Raw genomic sequence first — 14761 nt, 5'->3', positions numbered from 1 at the left:
TCTTACCACAGTTTATTTATGATTATTTATGACTATTTTCTTTTCTGCTTGGTATTCTCTGAGCTGTTGGGATCTGTGGTAACTTGTCTGTTACTAGGTTTGAAAACCTCTTTGCCTTCAGCTCCTTTCAAATATCCTTTTGCCTATTTATTTTTCTGTTCTCTTCCTGAAATTCCCGTTACAGGTATTTTTTAACTGCCTGATCTTGTCCCTTATCTCCTACTCTGTTGTTCTTTTCTTTTTTCTAATTTTCCCTTTATGCTTCCATTTGAGTAATTTGTATTGACCTATCTTTAGTTCATTGACTGCTTCCTGTGTCAGATGCTGTGTCGTTTACTGATTATCCATTCTTCATCTCTGTAACTGTTTTCCATTTCTAGCATTTCTTTGACTTTCTTAATTTCCACTTTTCTACTGAAATTGTCCATCTGATGATGCATGTTTTCTATTTTAAGTATCCTGTTTGATAGTTCCAACATCTATACCATGTCTGACTCTCATTTTCTTCATTTGTTTTGCCATTTTTCTCCCTTCTGTTTCTCTGTGTGCCTCACAATTTGTATTAAAAGCCATCTGTGAGACTGATTGTACATACTATTTATGCCTAGAAATAGCATGGATTGTCTTTTGCTATGCTTACCACAGTGATTGAATTAATCTGATCAGGAGTAGAACTGAGCTTGACATTTGTTGTTATCTACTCTCTGTGCAACACATACTTAACATTCCCCTAGTGCTGTACCATGAAGTCTTCACCCTGCACTTGAACCTAAGAAAATGCTTCTTTCCATGCCCTTGACCATCCCCTAGCAGTGAACTGCGGTGCTTGTTATCCGAGGCGTGTTCAGCCGGGTAGTAGGTTTTGGGAGAAGTGAGGGGAGATTTCTCTACTGTCTGGGTTCTGCCTCAGCCTTTGGCAGGTGTTGTGTCCCTAAGTCTTGTGGGGAGGACAGGGGGAGACTTTTACCCTTGACCCTGTCCCTCCCCCAGATGCAGGAGAACCTTTTCCATTCTGCACCTAGAACCTACTTCTACCTTTGGTTCAGGAGAACAACTTTTTCCTCCCTCTGTTCAACAGGTCTTCAACTCTGCCCTCAGGACAGCAGATTTGCTTCTCTTGCACTGGGGGATTTTCTGTTCTGTGGGAAGGGTCGAGGCAGGGGTTCACATCTTTCCCTCAGTGGTCAGTCTTTCCCTCCCCCAGACCTGCTCTTAATTGTATCCACAATCATCCAGTGAGAGCCATGGGGAAGTTCCTGCCAGTGAGGACAATGTAGAACCCAGTGGTTCTGTATTTTCATGCCAGCCCAAGGCCAAGCTCAAGCAATTCATTAAAAATTGTAGTTGAATTCTGCCTTGTGGGGTATTTAGTGTCCGTCATCCGCTGCAGGTGAGCTGGTGCGTGCACCTTTTCTGTCCTTGGAGGAGTCTCTCTCTCTCCTTACATTTCTTGATCAGATGCCTGCTCTACAGCTCTGGCTCTCCAATAGGCTCGGAAAACATTGTGACTGTGCAGATAACCTGGTTTCACTTCATTGCTGGGAGGGTGGGGGCAAGCTTCTTTCTAAGTCTCTACATTCTACATAGCGGCAGAGTCTTATCATTATTTAATCATGTCTCAGATTATTAGTGACCTTGACAATGTTTCTATGTTGCAAGCCTTTCATATTTGTGCTCCTGTGAATTTGGTTATTTATAACTTTAGCTTACACTGACTTGTACAATTACATATAGTAAATATTTCTCATTAATCACTTTATTCATTCAACTGATATTCATTGAACAACTACAATATCTGTGAACACCTTCCTAGAGCATAGCCTGGCTTATCCTTACCCCAAACTAAATCTGACTTTAAATCGGTAGATATGCAATGGATGAGAAATAAACTTTAATTCTGATAATATCATGGGTTGTTTATTCAGCAACGATGCCATCCCTACTGAGCTGGGGGTCGGGGAGGAGGAGCCTGTGTTCCCAGGGGCTCACAGTCAGTTCATGAGGCTTCAGGTCCTCCTCATTTAAATGCCATTTAGACCAGTGGATCTGAGTTAATTCCTCTCACTTCAAATTTCTGGCCTTAATAACCTGGATGGAGAAAACGTAAGTACAGTTTGAGATGCAGATGACCCATTATCCCTTGTCTGCTTGCAGTGACTGTCCTCCTAAAGTGCATCTTTTCTTCTGATGAAACTGTCTCCTTCCTTCCCAATAGCACCTTTCCCACCCTCGGATCACTTCCTGGAGTGCATGTCTGGCCTGGGATATACACTCCTACTTGGCAAGGGCACAGAAGGCCGTGTCTCAAGTCTCCACCCCACTCTTACAAAAGAAGACATCAGCTGGTGCAAATGATGCTGACACATGGGGAAGAGGGCCCAGAAGTAGCAGGAAGATGTTGGTATAAAGGAGAGATGAAAGGCCAGGAGCAGGGGGGTTACCCTGACTCAGCTGCCTTCTATGGTTTAGGTGCAGGGGGGTGAGTTCACTGAGAAATAAGTCCTTGAGGTGTGCACGGTCTGTGTCTAGTTTCATACTCTGTCAAAATAATCTGCCTGGCTTTGGGCAAACAGTCTGCCTCAGACTTAGTGATGCCAGTAAAGTCTGTGGGGCTGTGTGGGTACCACAGTGTGTGTCTGCCTTGTGAAACCCACGGCCTCTTATTTGTGTACACACAATGTGTATTTCCTAAAAGGAAGGTCCTTAAGTTCTGTGCACGTGAACTAAATATCAGGGTCTTCCACACCTGCTTTTTCAGTAGCACCTGTCCAGCTTTCTGAAAACCACTGTAAACCATCACCCCCCTCAGAGAGCTAACCTCCTCCGCGCAGACCCCACCTTAATGACGCTGTGCGCTCCACATTTCAGCTGTAGTTTTTCTCCAGTTCTTGACAGCTCAAAGAACATAAGTCGAAGTTTATCCCCTTCCTCACATTTGATTTCGTTCTGTTTTCCGAACACCAGTACTTCCATCCTCCCTGTGTTGTCACTTAGGTCAAATAATACGCGATTCTTCCGTTCTGTTGTCTGCAAAATAAAATCAATACCCAATCTTTGATAATCTGAAGAAGGAATGCCACACCAACCAGATATTGGAAGTGCTAGTAACAGCCTCCAGAAAGAATACGGATCTTACTCATGATGGGGTTACATCCCGATAAACCCATTTTTAAGTTGAAAATGCATTTAATACAAATAACCTACCAAACAGCATAGCCTAGCTTAGAGTACCTTAAATACACCCAGAACACTTACATTAGCCTGGAGTCTAGCAAAACCATCTAACACAAAGCCTATTTTATAATAAAGTGTTGACTGTCCCGTGTAATTTGTTGAATACACCACTGAAAGTGAAAGCAGGCTGGCTTTAAGTGTGCTGGTCTGCTCATGTCTGTGCAGCCGGTTGGGCATCACAAGTGCAGCACACCTCATTCCACCAGCCCAGGAAAAGATCAAAATTCAAAATTGACAGTATGGTTTCTACTGAATGCATATTGATTTTGCATCATCGTAAAGCTGAAAATTTTTAAGTCAAACCATAGTAAATTGGGGAATATCTGTATAAGGAAAAAACCCAACTTTGAAACTGGCAGATGTGAGATACAACATCTAATAGGTCTAAGTTCGGATAGAAGACACAGTTAGGTTTTACTAAGAACGTAACAACTCATGTCCATGCTCCCAGCCCCAAGCCCCCTAATTTCAGACCAGAAAGGCCCTGTGACCCCAGTAACCAGTAGTTGGAGACAGTGAGACTTCTCTAGCACCAGCAGCCACAACAGGAAGGGTAAAGTAGATCCTGGAGGTGGAGGGGAGTCATTCGAAGCAATAAATCCAGAAGAGACATGAGCAAATGATGCAAAACCTAGTAAAGCATCTGAACAAGAGTTAGCAATGAGTCAGAATAAGTCACCCCAAAATGTGTCACTTTGGCGTGTGGGCTGTTTTGAGCTTGAGGCGATCGAGATGCAATGGACTCAGGAAAAGCTCTTTACCTCCACCATCACTGCCTGATAGAATTTAGTTTTGTGGGGAGGCTGTAACCGGAAGGGAAATATTGCCAGAGACAACTTTCTAGATCAGAAAGACTTATCTGCATGGCAGAGCAAATAGCCGTTTGCTAAATGTCTGCTTTATTATCTTCCGGTGTGTCGTCTTCCTCCCCTTTGAAGCCCCAGGCCTCTACCCGCCCCTTAGCTCAGGATGGCATACAAGCCTTAATTGCCTGTCTTTGAGTCTCATTATTTTTTATAGGGCTCCAGTATGTACAAAATTAAATTTGCTTTTTCCTGTTAATCTTATGTCTATATAGTTATTCAACCTGCCAAAGAACCTAGAGGGGAAGAAGGGAAAAGTTTTCTTCCCCTATAAGAATCAAGGCCAAGAAATAATACACAATCAAGTCCAAGTCAAAAGGGAGCAGGGTGTTGATCAGATACCTAGAAGATTGATAGTATTTCAGGTTTAATTTAATGGGCTAATGAATATATATTTGTGGATGATTAACTAGATTGAAGGCACCAAACTAATATAAAGAACATGGGCTTTCATATTCAAGGTCATTTTGGACTTGGAATTTCCAGGACAGAGCCTTCATATCAGTTCCTCTGCAGCGAACCCCGAGGGAGCCACGCTCCACCGAAGGCTCCGAGACGCAGGCTCAGGAGGGCCCCTCCTTGGGGCTCTCAGGTCCCGGGACCAGAGGTCATCATATGAGTTCCCCTAAGGCTTACAGCCAAAACACTTTAATATTTCTCCCTTCTAATAAGTCTCCTCATACTAACCCTTCCTTCTATTTTCTTTCAGTCACAGTTCTTCAATCCTGCTCTATTTATTGGTCTTCCAGGTTAATCAATATGGCTTGTCACTCAACTGCAGTAATTTTGTATTCACATAAGTAATCACTTATAATAAAGATACCTGCATAAAGTACAAAAATAACCTAGAGGGCCGTTACTTGTGTATTAAATAATCCCTTTTCCAGGAGCACTAAAGATAAAAAGAAGCTGCAACAGGATTGTGACAGCTTCTTGTGAATAAAAACACTTTGAATGTATTTCAGTTTTAACACACTCTCTCTGCAGCTCTTCAGTTTTGGGGGTTTATTTGTTTTGTTTTTTTTCTACATAAAAATACTTTGAGATGGATAATTTCTGGTCTCTTCAAGCCCATAGTTGAAAATGACCTATTCTTACTAATCAATCTAAAATTATATGTAGACACTTACCTTCTGAACTACAAACAGCCCATTCACAATTGTCCCAAGGGGCTGAGTTTGAAGCTTACTGATCTTTGGGGTCTCACCAGCTTTTCTGATAACGGTCTTCGGGACATTGATCTGCTGGTCAGATGCAGCATCAAACACCAGGGAGGCACAGTTCACTTCCAGGAAATGAGTGTGCCAATAATATTTTGATATTAGAATTACTTTCTTTGGAGTGAATTTATCTTTGAGCTCTGGATTGAAAACTTTTACAAAAAAGAATTGACTGTCGGTAGCCACTGTAGCATGGAACATCTCTTGTTTCCCTTCCTGGGCCTCAAATTCAAATGGCTTCATTGTCTTCAGCACCATGACTGTCATAGGGTCTTTCTGCAACCCTTCTTTTCTGATAGAAGCTTGCTGGGCCACCATGTGTTTCTGCTTAGGCTGGAGACAAAAGAAAGATATCAGCTTGGGTAAAGAAGGTACTATTGAGGGATTCTTATCTCCCTCTTAGGGTTAAACTTCAGAAAATCAGCCAAGGAAAGGAGGCACCAATGGAAGAGAGATGTAAAGATCCCATCCGATCTCCGAAATAGTGCTGCCTAAGGCAGAGGGGTAAATCTGATCCTGTCTTCATGCATCCACACTATTGGGGCACAAGAGGTCCTTAACCCTCCATCCAAGACTGACTTGAATACTGGTTTCACTCTGGTGAGAAAGTAAGGGTGCTCGATGACCTGCACAGGGCTCCCCGATTTCTAGGGATGGTCCTGTGCGTAATAAAATTACAGATTAAGTAAAATGCGAGTAAAGGGAGTAACTTAGGTCAGAGATGCTACAAAGTGAGTTAAAGGAAGAATTAAAAAGGAGAACTAATTCTACTTTTATGAACCTTAGAAATAATAAACTATGCACAAAGGTTCACATAACAGAATTATATCTTGTTATTTGTAATTATAAGAAAAAAGAAATAATGTAAATATCCAAAAATGGGGATTTAGGTTAAATATGTTATATTCAGATAATAGATGCTATGTAAATATTAAAAATGCTTTAGAGAAATAACATGGTAAACATTAAAAAACTCAAAAGATGGAAAGGTCCCAAACAAAATATACAGTGTGTTTCTTATTAAATAAACAGTTAAATCACACACAAACACCCTAGGGAGATATTTACCAATACCAACAATGGTTTTCTCTAGGTGATAGGATCACAGGTAATTCTCTTCTTTGTGCCTTCCCAAATTAACAAAGATCAGAGACTTTGGGAAGTCTGTTTTGGAAGCAAGGGCTACTTTTAAAAAAACAACCCACTGTTCAGAGCCACAGGGGAATACAGAAAACCGGGGACATGTAAGCCAAGTGTAGGAGCTCCTGAATGGGGTCTCTGACGGGACCCGGAGCGTGGGAACATGGCTATCCACGAGGACCCTGACGGACAGTGTGGCAGCATTTGTCTGAACCAATTCAGGGAAGTGTCAGTTCCACCCAGGTCCGCTCCACGCCCTCACCTCCGTGGTATCATGCACCTTAGTTGGAGAATGTGTGTTTTCATTGCTGGTGACCGGAAGGCACCACTTATACCTGAATTTTGTCTCCCTGACAACTTCAGAGAGTCCTAAGACAAGCCCAGAGAAGGCGGATGTTCTAGACAATGGGAAGGCAGTTCATAGAACCAGTTTCCATAGTTCACACTTCTGTAAAATGATTTGAATATCCGCCACACAGGAAATGAAATTCAATGTTTGTGGTGGATTCGTGGTGAGTCTCCCAGACGTTGCCCGCTGCCCTCCTCCAGGACCAAAGCAATCATTCTTACAGACCCTCTCCAGCATTGCTGTCGGCTGAAGAGGACTGCCTCCCTCAGTCAGTGCAGGTATATAAGGGCCTTCTGCCCTCCATCCAGACTATGACAACTCTGAAAGGCATTCCGAGCTCCTGAGCGTCTTGTGGGGTTGGCTGAGGTCTGTTTCCAACTGCACTGGAGTTGAAATTCTCCCTCTTCTGCTTCCTTCATTCCCCAACCAGTATTCCTCCTGACAGCACTCTAAACATACTTCATGGAAACAACAGTCTATCTCAAGTCATCCTGTTATAGAATCTAACTGGTGACCACGTGTTAAAGTGCTTGGGCCCTAGCAGAGATTAGGAGCTCAGTAAGTGTATAACCTCATGAAACTGAAGCAACTTTCCATCTCTTATCCAGACCTACTTCTCAAGTAAAAATAGCCTTGCTTTCTTTACTTGCATGCTGTAAGATAAAGGACAGAGAGCTCCAGTGTGGAGAATGACTAGAGGATGGTCTTACCAGGACAAAGGCCACGCCACCTGCCCTCGTACCTGAACACGAAGCGAGGCCTTTGGTACAACGTGTTGGTGCCCAATGTCCTTTCTGGGGGCTGCAGAGACCCCAGGATTCACTGCAGCTTGATTCTTTTTCACTAGCTTTGTTCCTTTTTCCATTTTGCATTTCTTATCAACTGATTAAAAATAAAAAGATAAATAAATACACAGTGACCCAGAAGAGAGAAACATAGGCAGAAATTTAAATACCATTTTTTCTCAGAAATAAAATTATCTAGAGTCAAAACCTGCCCTGGGGTTACACACACACACACACACACACACACAGGCAGCTGTACTAGCCTACTGTGGCAGTAGGATAAAAAAATTTCAGAGATATAAGGGCAAAGATACAATGATACATGAAGAGATTCTGCTTTGACAATCATGGGCTTGCTTCTTAGGAACCGATCCACCCGCGGGAAAAGAAGTACAAAAGGTGGGAAAAGTTTATAAGAATAGTATTCAAAAGCAGTGGGAAAAATACCAAGAAAGGAAAAAATGTATGATCCAAGTTCCTAAAGAGAAGATTCATAATCAAGAAAAAAGCAGGCAGTACAAGCAAACCCACATATGACAAGATTATGGAATTAGTGGATATGGATTTTAAAATAACTATGATTGTCATGCTAAAGAAAGCAAAGGAAATCACACACAAAACACTGGGAAAAGTAGATCATTTCAACATAGAATTGCCACCTGTGACAGAAATGCAGTATCTGGTATCAATAATTCCCTGGAGGGCTGACACGAAGACTGAAGATGGCAGAAGACAGGATTAGTTAACTAGAAAACAGGGCAATGGAAATTATACAGAGTCATAAAGAGAAAGTAGAATGGAAAAACAGAAGAGAGCATAAGAAATATGCAGGATATGCCCCCGTGTCTTGGCTGTGATTGGAATTTCAAAGGAGAACACTACAGAAGCCGCACAGGAGACAGTGGCTGAGTTCGCCAACACTGATGAAAGGCATCAACCCCTAGGTCTGAGAGCTTAGGAAACCACAAGCAGAAGATGTACAAGAAATACACTCAGTACATCATAAACTGCTAAAAAACAAAGAAAATCTTTAAAGGTTATGAGGGGAAAAAAGACACATTACATTAAAAGAATATATAAGTAAACTGATAGCTGACTTTTCTACAGAAACCATTAACATCAGAAGACATTATAAGCACACATTTAAAATACTGAAAGAATAACACTCAAATCTAAAATATTTTCAAAAGTGAAGGCCAAATGTAGATATTTTCAGACAAAATCTAGGAGAATACATGATAATCAGAAACCCACTAAAAGAAGTAAAGGGAATTTTTCATGCTGGACGAAAGATGTGCCATATGGAAGCAAGAACTTCATGAAATAATGAAGAACACTTAAAAAAGGCAAACATATGGGTAAATATGAAGAGTATCAACAGTTCAACAGCACAATAAGAATGATGACCGTGATGACGTCTTATGTAGTTTGTAACATTCAGAAGTTAAATATATGCAATAATAATAATAACAAAAGGCTGGGGGCATGCAGCAGTTAGTGTTTGCTGCATAATAAGTCACCCCAAAACTTAGTGGCTTACAGCAACACACATTTATTATTTCTTATAATTCTGCAGACTGTTGAGCAGCTGGATGATTGGATGGCCTCACACACTCACATTGGGACCTCGGTCTGGGAAGACTGTGAAGACTGGGTCCTCATTCCTCGTGGTTTCTCACCCTCCAAAGGCTAAGCGAGGTTTATTCACACGAGGGCAGAAGGCCTCCCAGCAACAAGGAGGGCAAAGCGCCAATGAATACGTACTTCTTACTAACATTGTCCCATTGGGTAACGCAAGTCACAAGCCTACACCCAGATGCACAGGCACAAGAAATAGAATTCCCACCTCCTGATGAGTATCTATCTACTCCCATCACAGTGCAAGGGTGGGACAGCTGTTTTTGCAGCATATCACATCAGTTCACCAACAGATACCATAAAGAGTGTGAAAAGCAAGCCACAGAGCAAGAAAATAGATACACTTCCACTTGTTGGTTGTAATTCCGGCAGACCCTGGTAGGATCACTTTTTGATACTTTTGTGCTAAACAAAGTACTGGTATCCAGAATACAAATAACTCCCATAAACACATTTTTAAAAAGCAGGAAAACCATCAGAATCAAGTAGACAAAAATTTGAATTGTCACTTTGCAAAATAAGATATCCAAACAGCCAATAATCATATAATTATATACACAGATGAGCAGTGCTCAACCTCAAAAGTTATCCCAGAAAGGCATATTAAAGTACTCTTTCAAATGGTAAATATTTTTTTAAGTGAATCCAATTAAAAAAAAACTACTGTGGATTCGGTAGAGTTCTCAAATTGGTACACCACTTTGGAAAAATACTTGGACACTATTTACTAATATTCAATATATTTTTACCTAATCATCCAGTCATTTGTTTCATAGGTATACAGTGAAGAGAAAGATTCGCACACACACGCAGTATTTTATATATGTATATATATAATTATATTTTTACTTATAAACTATAAATATAATTGTAGGTGTATATATATATATATATATATATATATATGAATGAAAAGACATGTACTTAATATGTTTATGATAGACATAAATATTCACAGCAGTACTATTCATAATGGCCCCAAATAACAATCAGCAGACTCTCTCTTATATACACACACACACACACATATATATAAATAAAAAAATCAAATATTACATAGCATCAAAAGAATAAAATACTGCTAGAAACTACAATATGGATGGAATTTTACCGTTATCATTTGACAAAAGGCACATGACACAAAATAGTTTGTCTCTTGTAATTCCCTTTATATTAAAAAACAGGCAAAACGAATCTGTGGTGCTAGAATTCAAGATAACAGCTATCTTTGAGTGTGAATCTTGCAGGCGGCACAAAAGGGACACTAATAAAATTCCATTTATTGATCAAGATGGTTGTATACCATCTTGCATTCACTTTTTGATAATTTATTGAGCTGTCTTAAGATTCAGTTTTCTGTATTTGCGATACACTACAGTAAAAAGTAATATATATGTGTGATTTATGTACAAAATGGATGTACGTATGTTTGTCTGTGCATATTTCACCCTGGCAACCTTACCTATTTGAGTGATGCCAAAGCATGTCCTTGGACAATGCCTATTCATTAAATTTTCATTTCCAGTTGATCACCAAATCTTAGTACTTCTCAAATATCTCTCGGTTCAGTATATTTCCTTCCATTTCTGTTTTATAACCTAATCAGAGTTGTATTATCTTTTCCCAACTTTGGAAAATGGTGTTCTTCCCAAAGTCAAACTGGCCCTCAGTTTTTTTCCTAAACATATTCAGAGGGATCATTTCAAAATGCAAATCTGATGTCACTCCCAGGTAAAACCTTTCGATCACTTCTGATTTCTCTTGAAACAAAGAATTCTAATCAGATTCTATAAGGCCTGAAGTCTCAGGCCTTCTCAGAGGGCATCTCCCCTCACCCCCTGGCAATTCTCTGTATGCCAGCCACACTGGTTCTCTTTCAGTCCTTAGGTAAGTCCACGACTGGAGCCACAAGGCCTTCGTCACACAGTGTCCCTCTGACAGGCGATAGCTTTCACTCCTATTCATGCTTCAGAGTCCAGCTCAAGGGTCACTTCTGTAAAGAAGCCTCACCTGACCAACTCCCGACTTCTGTTAGGTTCCCCTGACACACTCTTGAGGGACCAACACACACTTCAGGCAGACCATTTACCTCAGCTTATTAATTCATTAGTCTTCTGTCAGGAAGGTATGTTCTTACCCTGATATGTTCTTATCCTCTACAAATTTTGGATTTGTTTTTAACTCCCTGTTTCACCACCAGAACCTAAAGAGTTCCTGTTACCTTTTGGGAACTCAGTGGGTATTTACTGAGTGGATGGCTGGGTGACAGGCGGGTGACCTGCCGCTCCTCGCCGAGGCCACCACAGCGCAGCTGTATACTCTGGGCTGGGTGCCCCAGGTCTACGCCCAGTTACATTTCATCGTGAACAGCCATGATTTTAAAAATACCATGTCTCAAGATGGCCGGGCTCAGTTACTTAAGGCACTGTCAGGCAGAAAAGAAAAATTATTGGCTGCTGTTTCTAATAGAACTTGAGCAGTTCTGAGCTAGCAGAACTCTGAATTTACTAGGCAGAATGATTTAATTATTCCTGCTGTTCAGGAGTAGAGAGAGCTATCTTATGAGGTGGGTTCTCTGTCACCTTCCAAAGAGTAGAAAGTGGGTGACTCTCTGTCAAGGACATTAGAGAGGGTTTCTGCTCTGGGAAGAAGTGAAACTAAGCCTCCAATGTAAGTTAGTTCCATGAAACAGGTGCTTCGGAAGGGTACCCAGATAAAGGCTCCCTTCTACGTGGACAGGATAGGAGAGAAAAGAGACTCCAGAGATGCCGACGGAACCACCAAGCGGCTCTACCACGTCACAGGAGCCGTTTCCCATCTCACACAGGGTGCTACCAGGGAACTCTTGCAGCAGCGCATATGTGCCTACCACACATCTCCCATCTTCCTTACAACCAGGTGCAGATTTTTAATGTATTATTTCATCTAGCATTTTCAACCTTCTGGCTTAATCCCATAGCACTTTTTCAGACGTCCATCACATTCTCTCTCAGCTTCATTTATCCAGGGTTGGGTCCTCATACAATTTCCTCTCTCTTCCTATAAAAGCCTGTCCCGTCTACTGGTTATTGACTCTGTCTTCATTCAAGATTTCTCCAGGTCTCCTCTACCTTCCGTGAGGGGAGGTCATGAGTAGAACCCTGTGTGCAGACCTAACATGTTTATACAGAAAGAACATTCAACAAAGGGTGAAAGGTGAAACCTACAGGGAATAAAATAAAAAAACTCGTCCTACCAGAATAATTAAGGGTAGCACAGGGCACAAATTTGCCCATCTAAAGTAGGAGCTAGGGTAGAATTTCAGAGCTATAAAATAGAAAAACTTAACTGACGTCTTACACATGATATAGAGCTTCCAGTTATTCCTAAATTTCCTAAAAATCCAAAAATTACCAATCATTTTTACCTCGTCAGGATAATAAAATCCTAGGATCATCACAGCAAAATAGAGGAAAGACTGCAGTAGGGGAAATGATTTGGCGTTCTCCTGGACTGAAAGAAGAATGAGTTTCTGATTTGAGAGAAAAAAATAAGAGACATCCCTAAATATCTTCAGCCTGTTTGACGACACTTTTAGATCCCTGGCTTAGATCACACACGGGCTGAGCGTTCCTTGGGACATTGTGTGTCGTTACTGCCACCTTCAGGCCACCCCTAAGACCTACACCTTCTAACTTCAGAGCCGATGAAAACACGCCCAACACAACCAGCCCCCTCTGTAAAGTGCCTTAGACGCTGCACAGCAGTTCATCCGGGTAGCCCCACATGCTTATGTCATCACTTCTATTTATCACTTATCTGTCATAGAAATCCGGTGTGAGAAGCCATGTTCTCCATGCTGGACACACACAAATACTCTATAAAAGCTGTTGTAATTGCTGTTGTTAGATTTGCATGTAGAATCCTAAAACTACCACATGTAGAGACTCTCACTGGGAGGAGGTCCTCATTGGGTGGGGTGCTCCTCTGATGGTTCAGCTGTCCAGCCAGGATGGACCGACTGCTCTTAGGGAACACAATCAGGAATATAAACCAAAGGCAGGTACTTCAGAGGCCGACGCTCAGCGATTTACTGACCAATAGAAGAAAACAGCCTTTTTTGGTGGGGAATGCGGATTGCCATCTGTGGACGGGACAGGGAGAAGAAGAAAGGATCCCTGAGTGAGGAGGAAAGCATCTGTGAATAGAACACTCCCACTGAAGGGCACCCGCTCAGACAGGCTGGGGGCACAGAAAGGAGGGGACAGACTACGCGGAGGAGGAAATGTGTTTAAAACCCCAGTTGACGATGGTTCAGTGCTATCATCTCCTCGTGCTATGTCACACCTTCAGTGCAACCTGAGCACATCACAGACTTGTGTAAATGGTACTTAAGAACTCAACGTGGAGGTCCTGGGTCCTTGCCCACTGCAAGCAGACCAGAGGCAAGGCCAGGCAACTGGCGAAGATTATGAAGTGGTAACGGGAGCGAGAGATGACGGACAAATCATGGAATCTGTGCAAACCCCTCCTAACGATTCACAGTCAAAGGGGGTCCACGGGCAGAGCCCTAAGTTAGCAAAAACAGTCCAACATGCATGAGGGGTCTTCACTAAAGCCCAGACTAGACAAAAGAGCCCTGGGAAGGGGAGAACACTGCCACAGTACCTTTTTCCTTCTCTTCCTGAAGGCATTTGGCCACATGCCTATAATTCAACTTCTGGAAAATCCGTATGGTCTTCCGCATGGCAGAGGCGACGCCAACGTTTTGGATCATCAAGTTAGCTAACTCCGTCCTGCTTGCATTTTCTAGTTTACCTGTGGAAACCTCAAACTCATCTGGAAGAAAGAACTTAAATCTGTCCAGTTCCTCATCAGTGATGCTATCCAGGCCGATTAACAACAGGATTTCCCTGTATTTACTTTCCATCTCACAACTCTGGGGTCAGCCTACAAAAAACCCAAAGCATGCAACGTCACACCACCAAAAGCGAATCTCACATTCTAAATAAAGCATGACGAGTGGTTAATATCTTTTTAAAGAGAAAATGCACCAAATGTTTACTATACAGCGAAGGCCCTTTAGCTGAATTATAAGTAAGGACTTCCTAAGCAAGAGGTTCACTACTGCCCTGAGAGGCACCCTTCCGGGGTGACACGGGGCCTCTGCAATTCTCAGGGACCTGCGTACATGCTACCTGTATTTTTTAAACCGACTTATTGAAGCGTAACTGAGATACTGCAAAGTGCATATATTTAAAGTTCTCAATGCGACACCTTTTGTCATATTTGTACACTTGAAGTCCAATTTATCAATTTCTTCTCTCAAGGACTGTGCTTTCAGTGTCCCCTCTAAGAAATCTTTGCCTACTCATGATCTAAAGAATTTCTCTTATATTTTCCTCTAGAAATTGTATAGTTCAGAGTTTCTACAGTTTGGTCTATTATCTGCTTTGAGCTACGGTGAGTGTGGTGTGAGGTGCAATTCAAGGTGCTTTTTTCTTTTTGCACACAGATAGTTTTCTGAGAATCATGTTGAAAAGACCCTTCTCC

At 41.8% G+C, this 14761-nt stretch overlaps 1 protein-coding gene across 2 annotated transcripts in view; it reads right to left on the bottom strand.

The window, feature by feature from the left end:
• Window positions 1-1729: 1729 nt before the first annotated feature.
• AIM2 (absent in melanoma 2) overlaps window positions 1730-14761 on the bottom strand; it is a 91718-nt gene continuing 78686 nt past the window's right edge. For both annotated transcript variants that reach the window (XM_036922650.2, XM_036922649.2), the window contains 5 exons: window positions 13877-14158; window positions 7549-7688; window positions 5228-5650; window positions 2839-3027; window positions 1730-2088 (listed from right to left, as the gene is read on the bottom strand). In XM_036922650.2, coding sequence (XP_036778545.2) covers window positions 2062-2088; window positions 2839-3027; window positions 5228-5650; window positions 7549-7688; window positions 13877-14138 — 1041 coding nt within the window. In that variant the 5' untranslated portion in view covers window positions 14139-14158 and the 3' untranslated portion in view covers window positions 1730-2061. The remainder of the gene's footprint in view (window positions 2089-2838; window positions 3028-5227; window positions 5651-7548; window positions 7689-13876; window positions 14159-14761) is intronic.

The sequence above is a fragment of the Manis pentadactyla genome, chromosome 19 (assembly GCF_030020395.1).
Source record: "Manis pentadactyla isolate mManPen7 chromosome 19, mManPen7.hap1, whole genome shotgun sequence".
In the NCBI taxonomy this organism is placed as follows: domain Eukaryota; kingdom Metazoa; phylum Chordata; class Mammalia; order Pholidota; family Manidae; genus Manis; species Manis pentadactyla.
This window is presented reverse-complemented; position numbering and strand designations above follow the sequence as displayed.